Raw genomic sequence first — 26,856 nt, 5'->3', positions numbered from 1 at the left:
TCAAATTCTGTCTCCATCTGCTGCAGTGCCAAAAGACCCAAACCCACAGTGGCGACGGATGGCGTGGAGCTCCGACTGCACGCTGCTGGCCTACGCCGACAGCACTGGCACCGTCCGGCTGTTTGACCTCATGGGAGGCGAACTTTTTGTCATCCCCCCGGTAACCATATAACCATATAAACATCTCCTTCTAAGCTGTTTGTGAACAATTTGGATTGTAGGGGTGGGACAGGGGACACGCTCAGATAGAAGGCCCTCAACTTTATGTTTTCCCCATCCATGCGCAGGTTTTCTGTGGGGCAATCCGACCAAAAACATGCTTCATAGGTTAATTTAAAGCAGGGGTAACATAAAAAAGTAACATAATAGCAAAATAACCTTTGGTCAACTTATCTGTAGCTTTGTTTTTTTTCTGTTAGAAAAAAATGTTTCAACCAACCTAGTAGCCTAATCACTTATTATTATTTTTAGAGCTATTATTATTATCTTTTTGACAACAGAATTTTGGTTATTGTGGTGTCACACCTACTGCATCTTACCCAGATGCGGCCTGCGCTTGCAGAGAAATGCTGTTTATTTCTTGATCTCTTGGTATTTCTTTGCCTTTGCTTCCCCTAGTGGCGGAATTGTGCATTGCAGCTACTTCTTTAAATAACCATAACTCGCCACAGAAATAGGCTAGAAACAAGCCTGGCCCTTGGCTGCATTGCACCCTAGGCAAAAACAAAAAATTGCACTGTGTCCAGGAACTTAAATTTGATTGTCCCATATGAGGCTGAAATCCAGGATCTCTTGATCTTGAGGGGATGTTTAAGAGCAAAGTCGGTGTATTTTAACTGTGCTCGATTTTTTTTTTTTGGCCAAAATGCAATTTCCAAGTAATTTTACACAGCCCGGTTTTCCTCCTCTTTCTTACTTTTCTCTCTTTATGCTGTGACTGCTTATTTTATTTATGTTTTTCGATTAATTATTTTTTATCTTTACATTAAATGAGCCATGTGTCAAAATGTTAAAAATAAATAAATATATAATCATTGTGATTTGGCGCCCCCTCCAGTAGATGACACCCATGGCGGCCGCCTAGGTTGCCTGTGTCCAAGGCTAGAAACTTGTTTTTTTTGTCAACGTCATTATATTTTCTTCTCTTCATGACTTGGCCGCATTAAACCATCTGGCGGGCCAAATGTGGCCTATGTTTAACACACCTGATCTAAAGTCTACCTAGAAGTATCCAGGGTGTACCTCGCCTCTTAACAGTAGCCAAGATAGGCTCCAGCAATTATGAGACCCTGAAAATAGATAGAAGTTTGCTTGTAACTTGTAATTCCAGTGTTATAACATACGAGGCAGCGCTGATCTTTTCTGTATAAAGTTGGGTTCACTCAGCACCTCTTAAAGAAGTCTCCCTTTCAGCCGCCCTGCACCCTCTTTGTCTGTGTCACCTGCTTTTTAGGCCATCGTCTGCTTGTTCTCCCTTTCCCCTTCTCCGCTTCCCATCTTGTTCTTCTAAGCTCCGTCTTCCTCACCTCACGTCCTGAATTTTTCACGAGTGTTCTCCCCAAGTCTCCCGCTCACACACGAGCTGTGCTCCTCCTGCTGCAGGTCCACATTTGAATGCGGCGTGAGCTCCACGTATCATTATTCTTCCATTTTCTGTCCATTATCCCCCCTCGCGCCCCTCTGTCAGACGCTCGTCCTTCTCCCCAGCCACCCTTACCTTTGAAAGTCTCTGATCATTGTTCCTTCAGCGCACTTCCTCTTTGTTGTGTGTGTGTCTGAGTTGAGTGTGTTCGCACACTTACATCAGTGCCCCCTCAGCAATGCTGTGCTCTTCCTCTTGTTTGTCACTTTCAAGTGCACACACCACTGCCTTACCGCTATTTCAGGGGGACGAGATAAAAAAAAAAAGATGAGTCAGTTTTGCAGAAAAGGTGAATAAATTAAGGTTTTCAAATGCTTAACGCTCTTCGTTCTTGTTTTCTATTCCTATTTTTTTTGTTTTCTGATTTACTATTGTTCACTGTATTTTCACACATGGCATCTTTTTAAAAACACACCTATGTGTGGTAACTTAGACCTTAGACTTGATTATATAAGTTTGCTTCCTTCCACTCCCTATTTGTGATTCAATGTGATATGTTTTTTCATGTCTTTCCTGATTGCTTGAAATAAACCATTTCAAACCATTTCCTGTCATTCATCAATTTACTCTTCTCTACCGTTTTTCATCCAGGTGGTGAGTTTTCCCGGAGATTTCAGCTGTGCGGTCGCAGGCCTGATTTTCCTGGAGTACACCGCCAGCGCTCAGTGGTCCGCTGAACTTCTTGTCATCACATACAGTGGAGGTCTTAAAAGCTACCTGGTCAGGTGAGGCACAAAACATTGAAATATTATATCTAGCCATACCAGGAGTCTGCAACCTGTTTCTCCAGAGCCACATGTGGCTCTTTGACCCCCCCAATGTTTTAATCACTGAATTATCTCTGATTTAGTTCATTAGATTTTCACATTTTTTACTGAAAATTTAAAATCTACTGATTTGCTGCATCGAGACACAGGATGTCTTTTATTTTGAAAGGACGTCATGTGAAATCTTTGACAAAAATTATAAACTATTTCAAGTTTAAAGCAAAAAATAAAGCTTAATTTTATTTTGCCAAAAAATAGTTTCATAGTTATCATATTAGTAACATTAATAAAAAAACAAATCAGTGTCTTATTTTCCTGAAAAGTGAAGAAGAAATTGTGGTTCCTGTTGGGATGTTGTCAGTGAGAAATAGACTCAAATGGCTCTTTAAGAGTTGCAGATCCCTGAGCTATAGTGTCTTGTTATGATTAAACTGCCCATAGAAAGCAATTTTTCCTCCTTTCGTTTATTTATCATCTTAATGCTAACCATCAACATTGAGCTAATTTGCATTTTAGTTATTCTTATTTTGAAAAAAAAATAATAATGCATAAACATAGAGATAACATGGCCTTTTTAAAAAAATCTAAAATAGTTTTTAACTTTTAACAGATATTCAGATGTCTTCCTTTCAAAATAAAAGACACACAAAATTCTCTTAATGTAGAGGTGTGTCTGCTAGAATTTTGTAAACTAAAATTCATTTATATCCAATTAAGTGAAATTATGTAGAAAAAAACTTAATTGAATGCATCTTAAGTATGAATTTTATTTAAATTACTGACCTCCATTGGATTTTCAGTAGTGCATGATGCTCAAAAAATGTCAAAAACTGGTTGAAAGTTTATTGGAGAATTATGGGTACTGTAGTCAGGAGCCTCACGGAGTAACGTGTACTGTGCTGCAACTGTTCGTTAGTTAATTTTTTTTTTTACATTTTCTTTTTAAAGATTATTTTCCTTTTTCTTGAACTGGAGAGCCACAATACGCGTCAAAAGAGCCATATGCGAGGTTGTGGACCCCTGGCTTAATGCATGCTAACAGTCCCACATCATGATCCAACCACCGCCATGCTTAACAGTTGGCACAGTGAAGGTTAAACACCTAACTTTACTTGTTTAAACATATCCCACTCCGGACTAACACAGCAAAAATAAAAGTGAAAACAAAATTTGTTCAAATATTAAAAAAATAAATAAATTCCGTCCTGAAACCAAAATGGACGTGTAGTCACGAGCCTGACGGCAAAATTCTGGAAAATTCCCTCTAATCAAGAGCTAACGTGTTTAACTGCTCACTTTTGGAGGACTGAATGAGGGAGTGAAGACTAGAAGTTATTCAAAACACAAAAAACACCAAGAAAAAAGGATAATAGACAACCTCAAAAACAGCGTGAAGATGCTAACGCGGTTAGCTCCATGCTAACAGACGTAAAAGCAGAACTGCGAGGCTACCGTATGAAAATAAGCAAGATTTTCAAAACACGAGTGAAGAATTGAGGCAAGATATGAAATCAGAATTGACAACATTGAAACGTACAATTCCTGGAGCCCCGCCCCCTTCACATTTATCATCACTGAGAAGCTCCAGATGTCCTCTGTAGATACCAAAATAAGTTAGGTATGCACTGATTGGGCCAAATTCAGGTTTAAGACACATTTGCATTGCTGGTAGGTCATAATTGATCTCATATGTAATATAATTATGTTGTATAAAAACAAAAAAGAAACTGTATTATCAAAAATTCTATTTTATACTCCATTTTTGGATTGTTTTTCCTGTGTGTCTCTCTTATAACAACACGATTTCAACTTAAAGCCTTATTTGAGAATCAGAGTGCAGTTAAACTAACATTTAGTAACCTTTTAACAAACTGCTGAGTCGATTTCAATGCATCAGATAATCACGTTTTCATTCTACTAGTCGTTTATTCCGATTCTAATGCAATTAATGGATTTTGTGAAGGTCAAAATGGTTCGATTTGTTGATTTTCTTCAAAACAGCCTTTGCATAATCTGCACAGATCCTTTTTTTAATCAGATTTTTCCTCTGTGATGACCTGAGGACGGACTCCGTTATTTGCTCAAAGAGGCTCTAGTTTCTGTCACTTGAGAATCCACAGTAATTACCAAACTCGTCAACCTGCCTGCGCTGTGATTTAATTTGAAAACTTTGAGCCTTTTCACCTGTTATTTATATAGATTTTTCACTTTTCAGCTGCAGCGAAGTCTCTCAAGTACCTTTAAGTTCTCATTTACGTGGACTTGTCAGTGTCCGCCTTTTTGAGAAGTCGGAAATGAGTTTCTGCTTCATTTACAATTTAAATCCAGCCTTTTAAGTAGGTAGCATTTCATGCCTACCTGTTTTTCAGAAGAATCTAAATGCGTTACAAGTAATTACCTCTGATACTGTGCAGTGGACAGGTACTCAAAGGCAATTTTTGCTCCTGGCTTTTCCCATTTCTCCCCCGTCCGTCGCTGAGCCTCCGCTTGCTTACACAAGAGCACAGTAGAGCAAGTCGTCGTCAGCGGCGGCGATGATTAATGCTATGTGCCTGGAAATTTGTAATTCTGACTCCCACGCATGGTCACAGGTTGTAGGCTTTACCGGGCAAATATTTAAATGTCACAAATGAGCCAACACCTGATTAAAAAGTGTAAAGAGCTTGCCTACAGAAAATATAACTTTGAGTATGTTTTTAAGTTATTTTTTTTTTCACCCAAACAATTTAAGTGTCAGTATTAACCCTATTTTCCAGAGTATAAGTCGCACTTTTAGGAGAAAAGTGTGAATCTTCTGAACAAATCCACCAAGCGTAGCTAAAAAAATTGAGAAAGAAATGCAAGAATACTAAACTTTTGATCTACAATCGGACATGTTTGTTTTGGATGACACTTCTTCTGCCGCTGTCACTAGCAAATACTTCGGAAGCGGCTCCCTCTAGTGGTTGTTAGCGGAAACAACCGCTTAAAGACGACCGGTGTTTACTGGGAAAATAACAAATTTATGAGCCTATATTTGTCTAAAAAAACTAAAACATTAATAAGTCGCTCTTGAGTATAAGTCGCACCCCTGGCTAAACTATGAAAAAAAACTGCGACTTATACTCCGGAAAATACGGTCTACGTAAAGATAACTTTGTTGGTCTCCTTCTTCAGTGTGGGAACCAATCAGAACTTCCAAGAGAACCACACCTTCAACTTCTCCACCTACTATCCAAACGGCATCACGGCGGCGGTTTACCACCCTGCGCACAGGTAGGACGGACGCCACAGACTGTATTTGTTTGCACATTTTCCCGCTGTAACAACTGAAACTCCAACCTGCCAGGTGACATATCTGTTGGCGAGGGCGTGTCTCAACGAGATGAGCATAAATGTACATAGTTTGTCAAGCAGGATGACTTTAGAGTTCCTAAGCTATAAGGCGAAGATCGCAGGTGGGGGTTTCAAGCTTCAGCTTAACCTTGATAAGACTTGATAAGAATTTAAAGTGACACCATCAGGAAGGTTTTTGTGTTCTAAAACCTCCCTGGAGTGTCTCTAAGTACAAAAGATCTAAAGCTCCTCTCTGATTGAGATGCCAGCAAGGGTCAGGCGAGGTGCTGTTATGGACTGGAGAGAAGCTATTTTTTCAGATTGAAGACGGATTTAAACTCGACTCCCCAGACTATTCCCACCTTTCAGAAGGCTTTCTTCAAACGGCGGTGCAGAAGAAAGTCCTCTTCTTCAGGAGGACCACGACTTCTATACAGGACAAAGCTCCATCTCCTGCATCAAAGGACTCCACTGGGCAGTTCGCAAATAAAAGTCTCAAAGATGCTAAAGAAAAACAAAAAACGGGCATGGCTCCCTTCTTTAACGGATCCTAACCCAACTGTGGGACCTTCTTTGAACTGGCTGAATTGTTTGCTTTAAAAATCTCGGGCGTATTTATTCATGAAGTTCGTATTCTCACCTAAACAGAGACAATGTGAGAAGGTTTTGTTTTCTAAATTGAGAAAAGCATAGAACTATTTTACTATTATTTTTTCATATATAATTTTGATTACTCAATCATTTTGCATTTAGTATATTGTTTGGAACAATGTAACCTTTTTTAGATTTTTAAATTATATGTTATTGTTTAATTTTATATTTTTATTTTAAAACGGATCCCTGTTTTTTTATGTATTTTTAATTATTTTGTTAATATATATATGTATATATAAAATTCACAACTTATATTTTACGTTATTTAAAAAAAACATTTTTTACGATTTTTTTTAATTGATTTAGTTATCATTTAAAGAAAACTATCGAAATTTCTACTTATTTATTTAAAAATATTTGACTTTGTTATTTAATGAAACCTTACTTTAAAAATAAAGACTTCCATAATTATTTATTTATTTAAAATACTTTATTCATTTATGTTTTAAATCCATTATTTATTCATTTTATTTATTCATTTATGATCCATTACTTTTTTAATTTGTTTATTTAAAATTATTTATTTATTTGAATTTTTTAAATTATTTGATCAAACTTTACCTTAAAAATATATACTTTTGTATTTATTCATTTTTTAGAGAAAAAAAAGCCATGGAGAATTCTGACTTTAATCACAGAATTTTGAGATTAAAGTCAGAATTTTCTATGGCCTTTTTTATTTTCCCCATGGTCCTAATCCTCTTCCGTGCACTACTTTAAAAACATGCACTTTGTATTTATTTTTTTAAATAATTTATTTATTAGAATAATTTAATTTATTATTTTATGAAATGTTACTTTAAAAAGTATTTATGTTTTAAACCATTATTTTTTTATTAAAAAGTGTACTTTAAAATAAATGTTGTTTTTTTTTTTAATTTATGTGTTTATTTGTTTGTTTTAAAATGTCTGACTTTTTTTTACATAAATATTCAGATTTGAGCTCCTTTAGTTGGAGCTCTGTGGCTGTTTTCCTGCACAGCCTTTCTGTTGGACTCGATCAAATGTTCATTTCTATCAGATCATCTGCAGAAAGCTTTAAATCAGTTTTCACCCTGAACCAATTCAGATACGACAACAGCGTTTTATGAATTGGGCTCAACATTTAATTTTTTTTCCCCACAAATTTCCGTCTCTTACATCATTTTGACAAACAAGAGAACTGTCGATTTGCTCTGTTTTATGTCGATTTCTGCGCTGGGAGTAAATGTGAGTTAACCTCATGTGAACTTCTAGTGGTTTTAATGCCGCCTAAAGCATAAACCGCTGAAGGATCATGCGTTACCGACCTGAAATCTGCTGTTTCTGAAGAGAATGAAAGGGAAATTGGGATTGAGGCACATTCATCATGTTAGAAGAGAGATAAGGAAGCAGCACATGTGCGGTTTCTCCCACAGACTCCCGCAGAAGTCTAGGCTTTTCGCTCTGTGGAATGAGGCCAAGAAGCTTACTCAGGAATAAATGAAGCAATCTCTTTAATGCAATACCTGTAGGAATTGACTGCAGCAGCGCCGAATGCCCTTGGCCTGTTTCACCACATTGTATTCATTGGGTTTGCTTCATTATTTCTGGCTCGCAGTTATGGCCGTGCTGTTTTCACCAGGGTCCCCACTCTGCACAAACCAGGTTTGCTTTGGCCGGTAAAACCTGGCTTGGTAGCCTAATGAGGTTTGGCAGCTCCTGTCAATGTTTGCCAAATGATAGATGAGATAAAACTTTAATGATCCCGGTGTGAAAACTGGGTCAACATCAGAGGGAACGGAAGGGATGTGGAAAAGTAAAGGTGCAAACCTCTGATAGGAAGCATGCTACTTTAAAAACATTACTAGAAGATGCGTACAATTTCTTTTTTTGCATAACATCCACTAAAATGTGCTTTAGGAATATTTAAAAAGGAAATTCAAGTGAATGTTTTTGAATGTATCGTTTAGGATATGCTGTATGTTTTCTAGACAGAATATGTCTCAGAAATGTTTGTTTACTAAATAATCCCTCAGATCCTAAGTTGAATTGTTAGTTTTTTGCACTAGGGGGCACTGTTGAGCTAAATAGGTTCAGAAAACAACTGTTTTTATGTTTTCTCACAAGAGTTTTACTAAAATATTATCATGCATTGCTTTGCCACAAAGCAGCTCAATAGTGATTATTTTTACTCGAACTTCGACTTCATTTCTAATGAAACCTTTGTTTTTTTTCTAGTTTTTGTTATGAAGCTGTTATTGATGGTCACGCCGCATGACTTTTTGCAGGTTGCTGCTAGTGGGGGGCTGTGAATCGGGGGACGCCGGCGCCTCCAAGGCCTCTCGCTGTGGCCTCACGGCCTGGAGGGCTCTCTCCAGCTCACCGCACTACAAGCAGGTCACCAGCTACGAGGACGATGTCCGCCTGGTCAGGCTCCAGCATACATTTCATTCACAAATGTCCTAACGTCACGTTCTAACGCACACTTGTTCTGTGTCAGAACCAGAAGAAGGGCTTCTTCAAGATCCCCAGCTTCAGATTCTTTCCCAGACCGGGAGATGAAAAGGTAGCAGAGCGAGAACGGCGTCCTCCCTCTGAGAATCATCCAGACTCGTGACTGTTTCGTTTGTTGTTCAGGACGGCGTGTTTCGCATGAGTTTGAGCCCTGACGGCAGCCTGCTGGCTGTCATCCATTTCTCCGGACGCCTGTCGGTCTGGGACATCCCCTCTCTCAAACAGAGGGCGTCATGGAAACAGGACCAACAGGTACACTTTTAAACCATCCTGACAGTTGTGTGAATCCTTAACAAGCATTCACACTACAGTGATTTTACTGCTTCTTTCCTTTCCGACACTTTCAGCGATTTTAGAATCTCGGTATCAAAACGTTCACCTTGTTCAGGATATTACTGCTTGTATTTTCGGTATTCACAAACATAATAGCTTTTAAAATGTTGAGCAAAGTATGCCCCATAGGAAATGAATGAGAAAGTCTTCAAATTTCAAAATTTTAAGTAGATTAGCAACAAGCCTTTACATATACACAAGGGATAGTTTTAATCTTTTATAGTAATTTTTAAAAAATGGAGTTTAACTACTATTTTAGCAACATGCCAACGTTATTTACTTTAATTCAATTTACTGATGAATTTTAGGCTATTTTGGAGTTTAGCTAGTAAGTAAGCAATGAGCTAGCTTTTTTTATTGGCTAATTTGTCACCTACTAAGGTTTTCTGTTTGATGCTAATTTGGAGTTTAGCTAATATTTTAGCAACAATGCTAATTTGTTATCTACTGTGTTTTTTTAGGCTAATTTAGAGTTTAGCTTCTATTTTAGCAACAGGCTAACGTGTTTGACTAAATTAGTTTACTGAGAAATTTTAGTCTAATTTGGAGTTTAGCTAATGTTTTAGCAACATGCTAACATTTTTGACTAATTTGGTATCTTCTTGGGTTTTTAAGGCAAATTTAAAGTTTAGCTTTTGTTTTGGCGACAGGCTAACGTTTTTGACTAATTTAGTTTACTGAGAAATTTTAGGCTAATTTGGAGTTTAGCTAGTATTTAATCAACGAGCTAGCTTTTTTGGCTAATTTGGCATCTTCTAAGGTTTTTTTGGGTTAATTTTGGGTTTAGCTCATTTTTAAACAACACGCCAAATATTTTTGCAAAATTGGCATGTATTATTGATTTTTAAGCAATTTTGCAACAAATTTTTAAGAAATTTAGGTCAACTTCAGTGCTCTTTCAAAGTCCTTTTATGAAATATTCAGTCTTTTAGTAAATTTAACATTCTGAAAATAGCTTTTTCAGCAAATCCCTTCAGAATCAAAGAAAATTGCGTCACCATTTTCAGCAAAAACTACTAGCATTATTACAGATAATGCAGCTTTCTAGTTTTGATCTATTTTCAAAGCGTTCCCAGTCGCTTTGCATTATTTTTGTCATTTTCCAGAGTGGCAGGAGTTCATTAGAAATTCACCTCTGATTTGTGGGTGGGACCGTTAGCGCTGAACAACTCCACCCCTATTCCCATCAACTATAATTGGATTCTTTGTTTACTATGTTGAGAACAATTTGAATAAAGAAATACTAAAAAAATGAAAAAGGAACTTTGAGCTTAATTTCCTTTATATATGTCCTCCATCATCAGAAAAACACCACAAGAACGTGTTAAAAACACTATTTTTATCCAAATGGATCTTTTTAAAAAAAAAAAAAAAAAAAAAAAAAAAAACATCCTGTAGTTGGTTTTTAAACATATATGTTGTAAACACGTTGCTTAACTAGCTTTATTTAATGTAATCTCTCCAGCTGAGGTAGAAGTGTGTACGCTTTGGAGAATTTCATGCATCTTTTTGGCTTCCATCGTACCAAAAGCGAGGAGGCTTATGGAAAAGCTTATATTTGCAGGATGTTTTTACCGATTAATGCGGGGTGTGTGCATGTTCTGCTTCACTGCTGCCAGAGCTTGTGTGCGGTGTAAGAGTAAACAGGGTTAGCAGATTAATTTCTCTCCTCCCTCCATCTCTTTGGTGCCTCCATCTTTCGGTCCTCCCTGCAGCCGGGATTTGAAGAGATCAACCCAGAGTGGAAGACATCACTGGAGAGAAGGAAGAAAATAAAAGGTATTTGGGCCTAAAGGGCTAAAAGAAACCATCTTTGTTGCTGATACAGCACTGCACTTTGGATACAATTTAATGATCTTTGACACATGGGATTCACTGCATTACACAGTTTTCAGGATGTGCAGACTCTGTATGGTGGGGTTAGCTGGGATTTTTTTGTAGTTGCCTGTAAACTTTGACAGTTTTGGGCCAGTAGGAATGACAGTTTTGACAGCTTTTGCAAGCAATAATCCATGTTTATGTCCTCATCTCAAGAATGACAAGAGATTTCGACATCTATAAATATGTCAAGGAGGGAGAAAGCAATTGAAAAATTCTGGTTCAGATAAGAAATCTTCCAAAATAAGAGAAGAGGGTTGTAAATTTTGAAGCTCAGGTATGACGGGACGAAGGCAATGTTTCCTGTGGATTTATGTCTTCACCCCAGATAAGGAGCAGTACTACCCGCTGGTGGATGTGAATTGGTGGAGTGACGGCGTGTTGATTCTCGCCCGCTGCTCTGGATCGGTCACCGTCTCGTCGGTCAGAACTTTACGCAACCTTTTGGGGAAGTCCTGCGAATGGTTTGAGCCCTCGCCTCGAGTCACTGCGGCCCATGACGGCGGCTTTCTCAGCCTGGAGGTACGTCCCATGAAAACTGAGATTTGTTTACCAAACCTGTCAAAGATTTAATGGGAAACCCTGCCCAGATCAACAGAAAAAATTCAAATTTTTACCCAAAGTTCCAACCATTGTGAAGTCTGATTGCATGATAGTTCCTCCAGCACATCACTATAGACTCTTGATGAAGTCTTAACCAGGTTACCACCTTTACATTTCCTCATTGAATCTCTTTCAAAAGCCACACACAGGTGCAGTTCACAAACTGACCACTGGGGGCTGTCAACATCCAGAACCAGAAGTACCCTCATTTCCCTCAAAATAAACCTTTATTTTGACCCGAACAGTTATGTTTTTTCTTGTTTTAAGCTTCAATAACAGTTCTTTTTCTACAACTCTGAACACAATTAGAGTTACGGTTAAAGTTAGGATAAGTTGAGCAATTGTGTTCCTGAATGTATGAATATTTGTGATGTCCAAAATCGCTGATTTAAAACTATAGTAAAAAATAAAATAAAAACTTCAGGGTATATAATGATGTTTCAATGGCAGAATGATGCTGGATTTTAAGAATATTAAATAAGCAAATGCACTTCCGTCACTGGAAATAAATACATTTTCAAAGTAAAGTGTCGGTGAAGCTTGTCAATTTCATAGTAAAACTATCAAGTGCTTTTTATAGAAAAAAAGAAAATGAGGATGAAGATACAGAAATATGTTCTGAAAATACAATCTTGTTTTAAATAAAATTTAAATATAAAAAACAAATAATGACCATTACATTAAATTAGGGCCGTGAACATTAATGCGTTAAACGCACGCGATTAATCAAATAGAATTAATGCGTTAATATTTATTAGCGCAAATTAATTGCACCTTGAGGAGCAACAGTCCCCCATAGCGTGTTTTTTTTCAAAAGCTGCACATGGTCGAAAAATTTACCTTGTAATAGTATGTGATTAATATTGATTAATCACAGCCCAAAAGTGGGATTAATCTGATCTTTTTTTTATTCAGTTTTTTTATGTGATTTTATGTTATGATTATTTGTGGTCAGCAAATACTATAACAAAAAAAAGTTATTGAGTTGTTGATTAATTTTTTTTCACAGGTTTGCGGTTAATTAGTAAATTTTTTTAATCGATTCAAAAATCTGGTGATCAGTTATGTGACATCATATGATCGAAACACACTGTTTTTTAAATTCTGATCTAAGTTAAGCTATAAATGGACTCTAAAATTGTTTTAATTTGAGTAAATCCAGCAAAAAGATATACATATATAAATATAATAAAATGAATAGTAAGAATTATGGTTTGATCTGTGAATTATCTTTCTTAACTTGTGGATCGCCTCAGTATTTCTAGTCCAGATTCACCCCTATGAAACAGTTTAAGTTTACTGCAGAAATTAACATATTTATTTTTATTTTAAAGACCCAAAAGGGCATTTTGATTGACAGGTGATCTGCTTTGTAGCTGGGGTCCTACAAATGAGACATATTTGGCCATTAAAGGAAATTATTTGGTAGTGAAAACAAAACTGGTTTCAAATGGACCTACAGTGACCATAAAGTTTATTCAATTAAAAAAAAATGCATATGCCTAAAGTCTTTATCCTACATTTTACCACTTAATTTTTAATAATAATTTCTAAAATGTAAACATATTTCACTCTTGCTTCTGTTTGGTTGATCTGATCTCTCACAGGATGTCTTAATCTGATGACTTCTGAGTCGGATTTAATGAGCCCGTCTCAGCAGAGGGGATTATGGGACTTGGGTGTTTGTTTGCATGCTGTCAGTGTTTACATATGAAATAACGCCTTCCCTGAGAGTGGTTCACAGAAGCAGAAAAAACCGGACCCCGTGTGCCGATGACTATTCACGTGTTTCTCAGGTGCTAAACGTTTCAGTATAAGTATTATTATTATTGGGCTGCTAAAATCCACCAAGGAGAACAACAAAATGTGCTTCGAAAACATGCAACTAAAAGCAATGACAAAAGCATTGCATAAAAGAGTTTTTGTTTGTCACTGCAGTGTGAGGTGAGGCTGGCCCACAAGCGTCTGCGCCTGGAGAGCAACCTCGCCGGTGAGGACGAAGAGGGAGACGATGGCGGAGACTCGGACTCGGATGAGGAGTCCTCGGCCAAAGCCCGCTACTTCAGCTACATCAAGCAGGGCCTGTATTACGTAACGGAGATGGAACGGTTCGCTCCTCTGCGTAAACGTCCTCGCACCGTCGTCAAGAACTACCGACTGGTCAGCCTGAGGTCCACCACGCCGGAGGAGCTTTACCAACGAAAGGTAGGGCGCCAGAACTGCAGCAAATGCAGATGTTGATGACTGTTATCATATTTTAGAGTAATTGTTTTAAGATGCAAATTTGTAACGAAGTCCAGGTTTAAATGAAGATCCTCAGATATTTGGATCAAAGTCCCACTTAAGCATGTTTTGATCTATTATAAAAGTGTTACCAGTAGTCTTTTAACCCTTTAGCACCGGAGTTCAGCAATCTTGATATCAAAACGTTCAGATCGTTCAAGACATTATTGTTTGTATTTTTGGTACTCATGAACTTAATACTGCAACAGACTGGCGACCTGTCCAGGGTGGACCTCGCCTTCGCCCATCAGTAGCCAGGATAGGCTCTGGCATCCCTGCGACCCCGAAAGGGAAGAAGCGGTCAGGAAAATGGATGGATGGATGAACTTAATAGCTTTTGAAAAAAATATGCCCTGTAATAAATGAATGAGATAGTCTTCAAATTTCTAAATTTTAAGTAGATTAGCAACAAGCCTTTAAATATATTCATGGGCTGTTTTTGTCTTTTACAGTAATTTTTTAAAAAGTTCAAGTTTAGCTAATATTTTAGCAACATGCTAACGTTTTTGGCTAATTTGTTATTTACTGGGTTTTTTTTTTGGCTGATTTAAGAGTTTAGCTTCTGTTTTAGCAACAGGCTAACGTTTTTGACTAATTTAGTTTACTGGGGAATTTTTGGCTATTTTGGAGTTCAGCTAGTATTTAAGAAATATAATTGCTTTTTGGCTAATTTGACATCTGCTGAGGTTTTTATGCTAATTTGGAGTTTAGCTAATATTTTAACAACATGCTAACGTTTTGGGCTAATTTCTTATCTACTGAAATTTTTAGGCTAATTAAGAGTTTAGCTTCTATTTTAGCAATACGCTAACTTTTTTTGGACTAATTTAGTTTATTGAGGAATTTTAGGCTATTTTGGAGTTTAGTTAGTATTTTTGCTTTTTTGGCTAATTTGACCGCTACTAAGATTTTTTGGGCTAATTTGTAGTTTAGCCCTCGGCCCGTTGCTGAGAACTCTCCGTTTACTGTCCTGCTAGCTTACTTCCCCTCAATTTTTATATTTCAGCAAAAACAGCAAGCAATATGCAAGCTGTCCAGGCAAAAAGTTTTAAGCCAGATCCCAGCTCAGACTTGAAAAACGAAGACTTGCACTATGTGTGTATGCATCAGGGAGTTTATGGCCTGTCCAGTGTAATTTCTAGGTCACAAATACAATGTTTTTCAGACATTTTTTCTTGTCTGCTCCTGATTTAAAATGATTTGAATAAAGAAAAATTCGGAGATAAATTTTCGTTATATCAGAAAAGTATAAAAACATGTTGAAAACATCACAGCACAGAATAAAAAAACAGCCATTTTTACAGAATCATAAAGCATTTGTTCCTTTGGATTTTTCAACTTCAAACTGTTCCTGTGATTATTTGCAGTTCAGACTCATGCAGTGTTATAAATTCATTTAGCTGGAGAAAGGGATTTTGCATTTTTTATATTTCAAAAACGCTCCATTTCCAAAATATCTAATCTCTTCTGCATGGCTTTTATCATTTTTAACATGAATTCATGCCTCACCATAATGCGAATGTTGAAAACAGGTGACCTCAGCATAATTCTTTCCTCCTGGAATTGAATTTAGCGACAATTGAAAGAGTTCATATGCATCTGCTTTGTCACTGAGTGCTCTGTAACGGGCCGATCAGCAAAAATTAATCCCGTCTTAGCTCAGCGAAGTCCTATTGTTTTGTTGGATCAGCTCCAGCGCACTGTTAAGAAGAAATGAAAACCAAGCAAGATCCCCAGACTGCTTTAAAGCCATTTTTCAGTCTCAGAAGGTGGGTGGGTGGGTGGGTGGGTGGGGGGATGTCCTCTGAAATCCTAATTGCGGCATTAGAAATATGACTGTTGGTGTTACAAATTGCAGCGGAGACAACAACAAGCTGGATCGTGGGGCAATATGCGCTCTCAGCGGCGCCGCGTTTGAGCGCGGCTCGTCTGTCATTTTTACGACCCATCATCTGCTGCCTTCTTCATCGTTGTCATCATCATCATCATCAGATGCCATTAGTCATTTCCATCAATCCTACCAGTGGAGAGTTACAAAGCAATGCATCAGTATTAAGAGATCTGTGCAACTCTTGATCCTATCTGGTGACGCCACTCCTCTGCAGGAATTGTTCTGCTTTTGTGCATTCTGGATGAAGAAAACAAACGTACCTCATGCTCTGTTTACATGTGTGGATTCATACCATTTTTAAGTTTGGCCTCATTTTCTGTTTTATTTATGCATTTTAGAACCAAAGTGAGCTGATTTCTCCTCACTCCCCTACCCGCCAGAATTGATTGGACATAGAGCAGATCAAGGGGTTTCAGGTTCTATCTCTTCACTCAGTCAACAGTTTGGTTTTGCACTTGAAACAAATTTAAATTCCCCCGTTGCAAAAGTTTTAATCTCTAAGGTATGCAAAGCTGCTTTTTTATTTTTCTGCGACCATCTCCCATTTTCTCCATCCTCAGAAAATGTTTTTCAGTAAGAACAAAAATACTAAAATCAGAGATCTCAGGCCCTTCGTTGTTTTTCTGGCATTAATAATAATTTTTTGATCTATATTCAAAGCGTTCCCAGTCTTCTAATCGTGATTATCATTATTAATCTTTGATCTGTATTGTTTTCTTGGACATAGTTTCTGCAGATTGGAAGAGGTCATTAGAAATTCAACTTTGAGCAGTGTTGTTGCTGAGCAACCCTGCCCCCCCTTCCCTTCCCCGTTGCTGAAGCTCAAAGCAGGGAGCTTATGGACCTTCCAGTATATTTCCTACCTCACTAATATGCTCTTTTCAAGTTTTTTCTTTTTCATCTGGTCCCGATTTACGATGATTCGAATAAAGAAAAATTCACAATTTCAAACTTAAGCTTAATTTCTTTAATATATGCCCTTAATATATATGTAAAGACACCCAAAACATGCATTTTCATTAGAGTGGGACTTCAATGACTTTACAAGCTCATTAGCTTGTCTTTCCCTCCTGACATCAAACCGACAACCAGGAGAGTGACGGAGAGAACATTTGGAGGAAAAATGAGCAAAGTGCAAACTGCTTGAATCCAACTTGCACATGCAACAATTTGTAGTGTTCATTAACTCTTCTGTTAAGCCCTCGAGCTCAAGATTGAACTAAAATGTCAAGTAAACTTGTTGAAAATCTCCCAGGATTGCCTGGACATGGTTTAAGGACAAAGTTATTAACAGCAGAATCGTCCTTCTGTCGGGGTTAGATCAATTATTTCCAGGTTCAGAATTAGGATTAAACATCATTTTTGTTGTTCATAATTTTTCACATTAAATGATTAATTATTCAGTTTTCCATATTAAATTATTGTTCTTCTGCTTATGTCAGTGGTCTGAACGTGTGTCTTCTCGTGATCACAGTTGGCCCTATAAAGCTGTTCAGACATTGGGGTTCCCATTCATACATGCAGATCCCAACCTAACCTCTAGCCAGAACCTTAGTAGCACTAAGAACACACTGTCAGGGCTGCTAACAGTTTCATTAAAGGCAAGCTTTTTATTATTTTTTTTGGGTTATGTCCTCCTACGTGAGCGTTCCCTGAGTGCGGTACTTTTTGCCCTCCAGGAACCACAGTCTGGTTAATGTGCTGCTTTGTACTCCTACACAGGAGGAGAAAGAAGCAGCGCGTCAGTCTGCCGCTGTGCTCTCCACCAGCGTGAGAAGATATTGTGTTTTTGTTTTGCTGCTGGATGGAATCATTTAGCCAGGCTGCAATATGTCAAAAATCCTCAGAAAAAGCAAAAAAAAATGTGAACTCAAGCAGGGCTTCCCTCTTCAATTGTTTGTTTTTTTTATCTCTAGTGAAAGATGGATTCAATTAAAGATTTTATCTTTCAGACTTTTTAAAGAAAGATGTTCTGTTTTACAATTTTTTGGCAGACTGAACCTTTAGGATTTCATAAATGCTACACTAAAATGATTTAATTTCTCGTTTTGCTTCTATGAAAATATCTGCAGGAGGTTACGAAGGCCCTGATTGCAAATGCAAAATGAGGAAGAATGAAAGACGCCTGCTGTTTCTGCAGACAGCTTAATGTGTGGCGCTGACCTTCAGGCCTGTTATTACTTCAGTAGAATATGGCCGGCGCTTGATCTGTTTTTTCCGAGACAAATGTTGCTCTTTTGATTTCACACTTTTTTCCTTTTTAAAATCAACATAACCCACGTGTTTCATTCTAATAAATGTAATCTTAGCTCCACCTCTTGGTTCCATTCTTATGTTAAGCATAGAAAGCCAGAAATGTGAGACTGAGGAGAAAGAAGTTTTACACCCTGCAGCGCATCGGCTTTTGAGTTATATCTGGATTACACATATGTGTAAAGAGTGGTTTTATGCATTACATTCACATTTCTTACCATAGATCAGGGGTCTGCAACCTGCGGCTCCAGATCCACATGTGGCTCTTTTATCTCTCCATGGTGGCCCCTTGGCCAAACATAAAATAAGTCAGGGAGACTGATGACCCAACCATGTCGACCGTTGGAGTCAGCAGCTCCCTGCTAAGGGCTGCATAACCAAAACTACCTAAAGAAAACAAATAAACAAAGCCCACAAACTAAGACTACCAACCCCAAACTAAAATAACAAAACCCAGCAGTGTAAGACTGCTGAGGACAAAGATGGGAAAAAAACAAAAAGAAAAGGAAAATAAAATAGCATTTCTTTAATGTAAGGATTAATTAATTAGCATTTATTTAATTTAATTAGTTAAATTTATAAATTTATGGCTGAGGTGCACATAGATGATAAAGTATGTAGGTTTTTACATCCCTGTTGACCTGAAGACGTCTTGTTTGCTCAACGCTACCTCCAGAATACACAGATTTTATATGCAAAGCAAAACTTTGGTAAAAAGTTTGATCTTTACGAGTTATGCTGCACGACACGTTATTATGGCTGCCCAGAGATGCACTGAGATGATAGTGTTTGGCACAGATCATCTTTTATTTTGAAAATAAGTAAAAAAAAATCACATTCTGAAAGATACTAGGTTATTTTTATATTTTTGCTTTTGTTTCTGCAAAAAAATACACAATTTATTATTTAAAAAAGAAGGTCATGAATGCAAATCCGAATTTCCTAAAAGCTAAAGTAAGACTATATGGCTCCATATAGGTTTTGATTAGTAGAAAACAAGCCCAAATGGTTCTTTTACTGTTAAAGGTTGCTGACTCCTGCCATAGACGCTCTTGTGACTTCCGCATTGAAGCACAGTTAAAAACGAAAGCAGACAAGTTGATTAATTGAACTTCCATTTTCGCTTTTATCCTTTATTAAAGAAATGAAAGAACTTAGTTTGATAAAACTGTGTCTTACCAAGTACACAACTTTTTTTCTTTTAATCTATCATATCTGTATTGGAGATTTAATACATCTACCAAGGCTACAGTCTTTTTATAAGTATTTTTCAGCTCTGAGAACTTCAAACTAATGGATCACATGACCATATTTTTGTCCATTTCTTACACAAATATGCACTCAAAAACTCCTTTACTATTCGGGCCCAAACACAGTTACTATGGACACCGGTTCAGTAAATAGCGGTGTTCATCCCTGTCATCTGTCTCACAGTTTGCCCATGTTAACAACATGTGACTGTTTGTGTATTTACACTGCAAAGACTTTACTTTAGCTCCAGACCAGATGGACTCTGTTGTTTCATTTTTAACTCTGTTGCAGTCAAGGGACGACTGAGATGTTCTCTAGACCAGAGAATGGTTCCAGGTCAAAAGAATTCACAGCAATAAAATGTATTATGTTCAAATGTACTCCAGTAGTGGTGCCGGTTATTAAAATAATCGTGCATTTTGTGGTGCAAGCACCTAATTTGGTATGGATGTACGTTAGGATCCCTTCTTCGAGAAAAACAAGTTAGAGGTACCCCTAAAGGTAAAAAGACGGCATGTTCTGTTGAGTATACGGTCACCATCTTGACAAATGGCCGCCATTTTGGATTTTTCTTGTGGCTAACTTTTTTCTTCTGATAGAGGGGATGCTGGTACATCCATGCCAAATATGGTGCCACAAAATGCTCGATTTTGTCTAAAAATATCAATCTAACTAGGTCTGCCATAACAAATGCTTTGTGAATTCTTCCTAAAGAGGTTTGACATGATTCTAATCTATTGGGCCAACAAATAGGTTGGACTAAAGGACACAGGAAGAGGTATTTCTGTATTTATTTATCAAAGAACCGAAACTTAATTGGTCAAAACCTGTTGTTTTAAAAAAAAAAAACTATGGTAAATGTCTGTCCATTCATCCAAGAAGAAGATTAATTTACAATATTTTTTGAGTCTATTCTTTAGACCTTTTGGTCCAAGAAAAAGGAAGTATAAACCTTTGTGTGAGAAGAAAACAGTTATGTGATCCTCACGAGAACATGTTTGAGGACCCCTGTTCTACGGGGTGAAAAAGAGGCATAGATATCGATTATGTCTGTGTGATGTTTTGTTTGCCTTGTTCATAGATTGACAACGAGGAATATGGTGAAGCGCTGTCTCTCGCACAAGCCTACAATCTGGACTCCGACCTGGTCTACCAGAGACAGTGGAGGAAGAGCACCGTCAGCATCGCTTCAATACAAGATTATCTGGTAAGAGCTAAAGCAAAGAAACAGATTCACATCATGCCATTTTTTTGTTTATGCTCCGTATGAAATGGACAGAATACCGTATGTGGATGCTTGAGTGGGAGAAGCACACGCTTAAGCCCAACAAGAACTCCCTTGCTCTATTTCACGCATCATTTCTACCAATTTCTAGCATATTTTCACGCCCTCCCCTCCTAATTCTGTATCTCATTTTATTCTGTCATTTCTCTGAACTCGTTCCCTCTTTCTGACTCGCCTACGTCGCGCTCAGAGCAAAATCCGCAAGCGCTCATGGGTGCTGCACGAGTGTGTGGAGCGCGTCCCCGAGAACGTGGATGCTGCCAAGGAGCTGCTGCAGTACGGCCTGAAGGGGACGGATGTTGAGGCTCTTATAGCCATAGGAAACAACGAGGATGGTGGCAGGTAGGGTACATAAGAAAACAGCACAAGCATTAGTATTTTACCTGCTTCCAGCAACATTATGCTTATCTGTATCGTCACCTGTTGTTTACAAATCCATCCTTTAGGTTTATCATGCCTGGCGACGTAGACCTTGATGACCAGCCTTATGAAGACATGCTATCAGATGATGAGGAGCTGGAGAGGAAGAAGGAGTGGGAGAGCAGGAGGAGACGAGAGCTGTTGGCTAAGGTCGACTTCAGCAGGTGTGTCGGGAAAAGATTTATTGAGTTAAACGCAACAAAAACAACAAAGTTGATGTGTTTCAAATGTATAAAGTGTCACCAAGTGTGTTTAGAAATGGTAAAAAACACGCTCTTTAACCTACCACAACTCTTCAACTGTTTACATGATCAATGTGTTGTATAGAGACTTTACACCAATACAGTATTAACAAAAAGTGTAAATAAACCTACAGATACCCCAGCCATGGGACGCACATTTACCTCACACTGGACGAGCAGGGAGGGGCTTCTTCTTTTTTTATTATATAGTAGGGCTACTACAAATGAGTATTTTAATAGTTGACTTATCATCATTTTTTTTTTTCCCCAGATTTGTCGACTAATTTAATCATGTGTTAACTAGACACATCTTAACCATCATTAGCTTTAAACTTAAAGTGTTTAAAGGGGCCATACCATGAAAAACCAACTTTTTGAGTTTTGAAGTGTGATTACTCACCATAAAGAATCCCAAACCGGTATTTTGATCTGTTCACACATTTCTGAGTAATTCTCTAATAACCTCCCATACCCACAGAAATTAGCAGGTCCTCACGATCCGACGTAACAGAGACCGCCCCTTTCAGGAAGAGTCTGCTCTGCTAGCACCGCCCCCAGTCTAACACCAACACTCAATTTCTCCACGGAGCTAGTGGTGATTAGTAAAAAACTTTCATTTTAAAAGCAGAATACTGTATATCTTCCAATTGTGTCCTGTTTTCAATAAGGCTAGATATGTGGTATTTTATTTAATATATTTCATAAATAATGTGTGTTTTAGTGTTCCAAGGGTAATATATGATCATATATTCACCTCTGGCCCCGCGTCTTGAGTAACGAACACCTGTTTGAGCTGGATTTTATTGAAGACAGGACACAATTGAAAGACATACGGTATTCTGCGTCTAAAATGAAAGATTTTTACTGATCACAGCTATCTGTTTGGAGAAGTTGAGTGTTGGGCAGAGCAGATTCTTCCTGGAGGGGGCGGTACACCTCATGCTGACATCAGCACGATACGACCCGCTCGTTTTCATGGGTATGGGAGGGGCTGCTGTTGAGAGCGAAGGTTTACTCTTAAATGCATGAATGGATCAAAATACCACTTTGGAGTTCTTTAAAGAGATGATTGAACAGTATAATGCACTTAAAACCTAAAGAAGTTGAATTTTCATGGGATGGCTCCTTTAAGGGTAACCAAACAGGGAAGAATTTTAGGCTGGCTCCACCCACAGCTGAAATTTGAAAATCCAGTCAGAGGGGTGTGGCTGGGGAACAGAACTATTATCATTACTGGAGCTTCAGATCATAACGTGGGACTTAATGGTTTAACCAATCATGAAATTCAACTGTAATACCTCAATTCAGCCTGTAGGGGGCAGCACACAGACAGTTTTTAGCTATTTTTTCAAAATTTAAATAAGTTTATTTTAATTTGTCAAAAAAAATTGGCCTTGACCAACAGACAGCACTTTTAAACCCCCATTTATAAAGCCAAAAAAAGCTGATTTAGGATTTGGTTAACCTTGAACTTTAAACACCTCTTCAGCTGTTGTTGCACGTTTTGTACGTAAAGCCCCAAAATGACGTAAAAAATGGGTGTTGCTACGCATGAATGCAAGAGTTTTGAACGCGAAAAGCCTGGAACGCATCATTTATGAGTGATTACATTGACTTTTTTTATTGGATGTGTCCACCTACATTGCTGAGGACGGTCTGAACATAGCTTTAAAAAGGCTGCTGGTGGAATTTCATGAGTTTCGTAAATAGTTGAAAAGTTACGGTAGTTGAGCCAAAGCTCTGGTATTAAAGGGTTAACTAAGAGTAAAAGTAAGAGTAAAATATTATCAAAAGAACTTTATTGAACATTAAACAAACAAGAGGATTCTGTACATAAAATCTAAGACTATAGGAGGAATAATGACAAGTTGTACTCCAGAGTCTGACTTGAACAAGACAAAGAAATTCCTCCACTTCAGCTTCACTACATGCATCAATGCAACAAAGAGGCCACCGAGTAGAAACTGAAGAAGAAACGGTGGAGGGATGAGCGCCAGCCGCTGGTGGATGCTTAAAATTCAAATCTGAAACCACAGGGGCCTGGTCAAATTGACTGCAGGCATGAGCCTGTAAAAAGAAACCTGGTTGAGGCACAAAGATTCTCATAAAAAGCTGTATTTTCACTGCCAGTCTAAACCTGCTGAACAAAATGTATGATAAATAGAAAAAGATAAAGAATCAACCACTGGGATGCATCCAGAGGTGTAACAGGTGCACACATTCAAACGAGGACACTGGATTCCTGTTGGCATCATGTATAGAATGCTGGATGCCACTCAGGTGGAGGATGGGTCTGCACAGGATCGGATTCATTTGAGGCTTTGGGGTCCAATGGGAAATGTGTATGCAGCCTTTGAAGAGCCCGTTCAGACGAGCTAGTCCTCGTTCTACCAATTCTGCTGTGCGACATTATCTCCTGTCCACACATCTTAAGTAAAAAAATAAAGACACCTTTTGGATTTTTTTATATTTTGACTTTTACAGTTAAGATCAGAGATAGTCAGTTGGTTCTAAATTGCAAGTTTGGCTTTAAATAAAGTCTGTACTTTTGCCAATCCTTGAAGTGTAATCTGCCATCTTTCAGTGAGTTCATTGGCTCTTAGCCACAGTGCAGTGGTGGAGCGGTCGACCTCTGATTGGAAGATTGCAGGTTGGATCACCCATGTGTCAACATGGGCAAAACACTGAACCCCACATTGCTCCTGATGGTTCTAGGTTGGCGCTGGTGTTTGACGGTGGAGTGAATGTGTGTGTAAATGGGACTTTGGGCCTTCTAAGAAGGTAGTGCAAGTGTACTGTATGTACTAAATGTGCGTAATTTACCATTTCACCAAAGCAAAGAAAAAAACTCCATATCTGCACTACATTATTTCATTTAAGCGAGCCTAACCCTTTGGAACCGATAGATGTCCTCAGGCGCCCTGCTGTGAGATCAACGTGATAAAACTCTGTCTAAAATGAACTTTAACTCTTTTGTAGGGCAGAGAATCGATTAAAAAAAACAAAAACAAAAATGAATTAATCGCAACTCTTGAAAAAATGTATTGTAATTAATTGCCTTTTTTTAATAGTTAGATTATTTGCCAGCCACTTTTTATCTACAAATAATCTTATGAAATCACACGCAAAATTGTCCATTTAGAACTTTTATTTTTAACTCGTTGGAACCTATAGGGTCTGAAACTCAGTTTTTGTCTATATTTTAATTTTCTGTACTGTCAGTTTGAAAGACTACCTGCTTGCTTATTTGGTGTCATTTTAATCAGCTCAACCTCTACGTGACTCAACCTTTATTTGGTCGTTTTCCCATGTTGTATTCACACACTAGACATTAAATCATGCAAAACGGAAAATTCCATCTGGAAAAATGGGATTCATTTTGCTTTCCAAAAATGTTTAACAAACTATTTTTACAACATAAAATTAAAGTTTTTGATGTCATTTTATAAAAACAACAAAAAATAAAATGTGTTAACAAACTAATCGGTGTGTTTTTGAATGATAATACAAAAAAAAATCCAGGCTAAAGTCACACATGGCAGCCCAAAAGTAAGAATTTCTCACTCTAATTTACATTTTTCCTGGAATTCTGATTTTTTTTTCCAGCTTTTTCTTATTTCTCATACATTTTCTTTGTTGAGTTTGTGAAAAATAATAAAACAATTTTTTGGGGAGAATTTTGATCCAGCTGGATTACAGCTCCGTTTCGCTCCCATAGCAGGTGCTCTGCTTCTGCATGGCAGCCGTCAGATTGACTTTTGTTTCGTTATCAGATGCAGAATATAAAAAAAAGTAGGGATGTGAATGTTGACAGGTTAACGCACACGATGAATAAAGCATAATTAATTCGTTAATATGCATTAACACCCTTAGGCGTTCTGCCGTGCAGCTGTGAGATCAGCGTATTAAAACTCTCTAAAATAGACTTAAACTTTTTTGATATTCTGTGGTTGAGATTTTATCAAATTATAGAGATAATATGGCATTTATTTGTAGTTTTTGGACAAAAGTGATCTTTTTTTTTTCTAATAAATAAGGCGGACAATGAACTTCGATCTGAAAATCATCATTACTGTATTTTGGGATGGAGTCCAACATGAGTTTACTACAACAACGACCACCGGCATAGTAAAAAAATCACGGAATCTCCGTGAAAGTCCTGTCCAATACAAGAGCCGAGCAGTTCAGAGTGGACAGACACGCCCCCACCGATTGCAGCAAAGTTGACCTGAAATCAAGCTCGATCAAACATATCCCAAAAGCCTTTTTATTATTTTTTACAAGCAAAACACAAAAATTTTAAAAGAAAAAAACAAAAAGCCGCACAAGAAAAAAAAATAGAATTCCAGGCAACATGTAAAATGAATATTAGTGCTCTTTGGAAATAAATTCTTATATTTTGGGCTGCCTGGAAACTGAAGCCACAGGCAGCCTGAAGTACAATCACTGTCTGTATAACAGCACAAGAAAGGTCACATCATGGATCTGTGAGGTCAAAGATGTTCCTCTATCAACAGAAACTGTTTATATCTGGGAATTTCAGCTGGAATTTTTTTTTTGGCATTTTCATTCAAAAACTTGATGATTAGTTGAAAAAAATTAGGCTTGTTGTTTTTATGAAATTAGACCTAAAACTTTCATTCAATGTTGTAAAAACAGTTCGTTAAACATTTTTGGGGTTTCCACTGCAAAATTAATCCCATTTTTCCGGAAAAACGTTCTGTTTTTGGATGATTTTATGTCTTGTGTGGTAATATAACATGAAAAAATGACAAAATAAATTCAAAATTAAACAAAAACAGAGTTTTAGGCTCTTGGTTCCAGAGGGTTAAATCAAGCCTTGCATTCATTGATATTTTTAGCATACCGGTATTATAAGTATTTTGTAAATACAATTTTCTCCTAATGCACTACATACAGGCTTTGTATGTTCATGGCAAATGAAGAGTCTGAGAAAGCCCTGAAACAGAAAATTTTATTGCAGAGAATCACAGCAACCGTGAAAAAAATCAATTTATTCATCTAATACACCTTGCAAACCCTCCAGAGAGAAATAACTCAGTTATTTTATTGTCACAGTTGGGTGGTGGGCTAACCAAAACAGAAGACAGGAGGAAGCTGCCATGCTGCTCGCTCTGCCTTTTTTTTCCCCTACTTTGCAAATGTAGCAAGTAATTCATTATCCTTTCTCGATATGACAGAATATGAATTCAAGGAAACTGCAAATGCAGTTTTGTTACTGACAAAGTGGGGCATCTGGATTATTTTTAACCGGCGGTTCAGATTATAAGAATGTATGGAAGCCTTTTAGATCTGGTACACAAAAAGTTGCCTTGATAAAAGAGAAAAAAGTAATTACTACTTACTTTCTTAACCCTGTAAAAACCCCACTACATCAAAGAATTGGTAGTAAAGAAGATGTTTTTTAAACCCTTTGAAATGCAAAACAAAAGTTTTCTTATATAATTTTTTAATAAGATATAGATAATATCAATTATGATGCGTGATTTGGTGAGTTTTTGCTCACAACTTTAGTTGAAGATTTAAATTATTGACTTACCGTA

At 37.5% G+C, this 26,856-nt stretch overlaps 1 protein-coding gene across 1 annotated transcript in view; it reads left to right on the top strand.

Annotated features, from left to right (window-relative positions):
• nbas (NBAS subunit of NRZ tethering complex) overlaps positions 1 to 26,856 on the top strand; it is a gene marked incomplete in the record, with an annotated part of 171,345 nt that overhangs the window by 8,030 nt on the left and 136,459 nt on the right. Inside the window, 12 exon segments of the mRNA XM_024290805.2 lie at positions 27 to 160; positions 2,234 to 2,367; positions 5,566 to 5,664; positions 8,628 to 8,766; positions 8,840 to 8,905; positions 8,977 to 9,105; positions 10,902 to 10,965; positions 11,393 to 11,586; positions 13,606 to 13,872; positions 20,427 to 20,552; positions 20,821 to 20,972; positions 21,077 to 21,214. Of these exon segments, the coding sequence (XP_024146573.1) occupies positions 27 to 160; positions 2,234 to 2,367; positions 5,566 to 5,664; positions 8,628 to 8,766; positions 8,840 to 8,905; positions 8,977 to 9,105; positions 10,902 to 10,965; positions 11,393 to 11,586; positions 13,606 to 13,872; positions 20,427 to 20,552; positions 20,821 to 20,972; positions 21,077 to 21,214 (1,642 nt within the window).

Source organism: Oryzias melastigma, linkage group LG24 (assembly GCF_002922805.2).
Source record: "Oryzias melastigma strain HK-1 linkage group LG24, ASM292280v2, whole genome shotgun sequence".
In the NCBI taxonomy this organism is placed as follows: Eukaryota; Metazoa; Chordata; class Actinopteri; order Beloniformes; family Adrianichthyidae; genus Oryzias; species Oryzias melastigma.
This window is presented reverse-complemented; position numbering and strand designations above follow the sequence as displayed.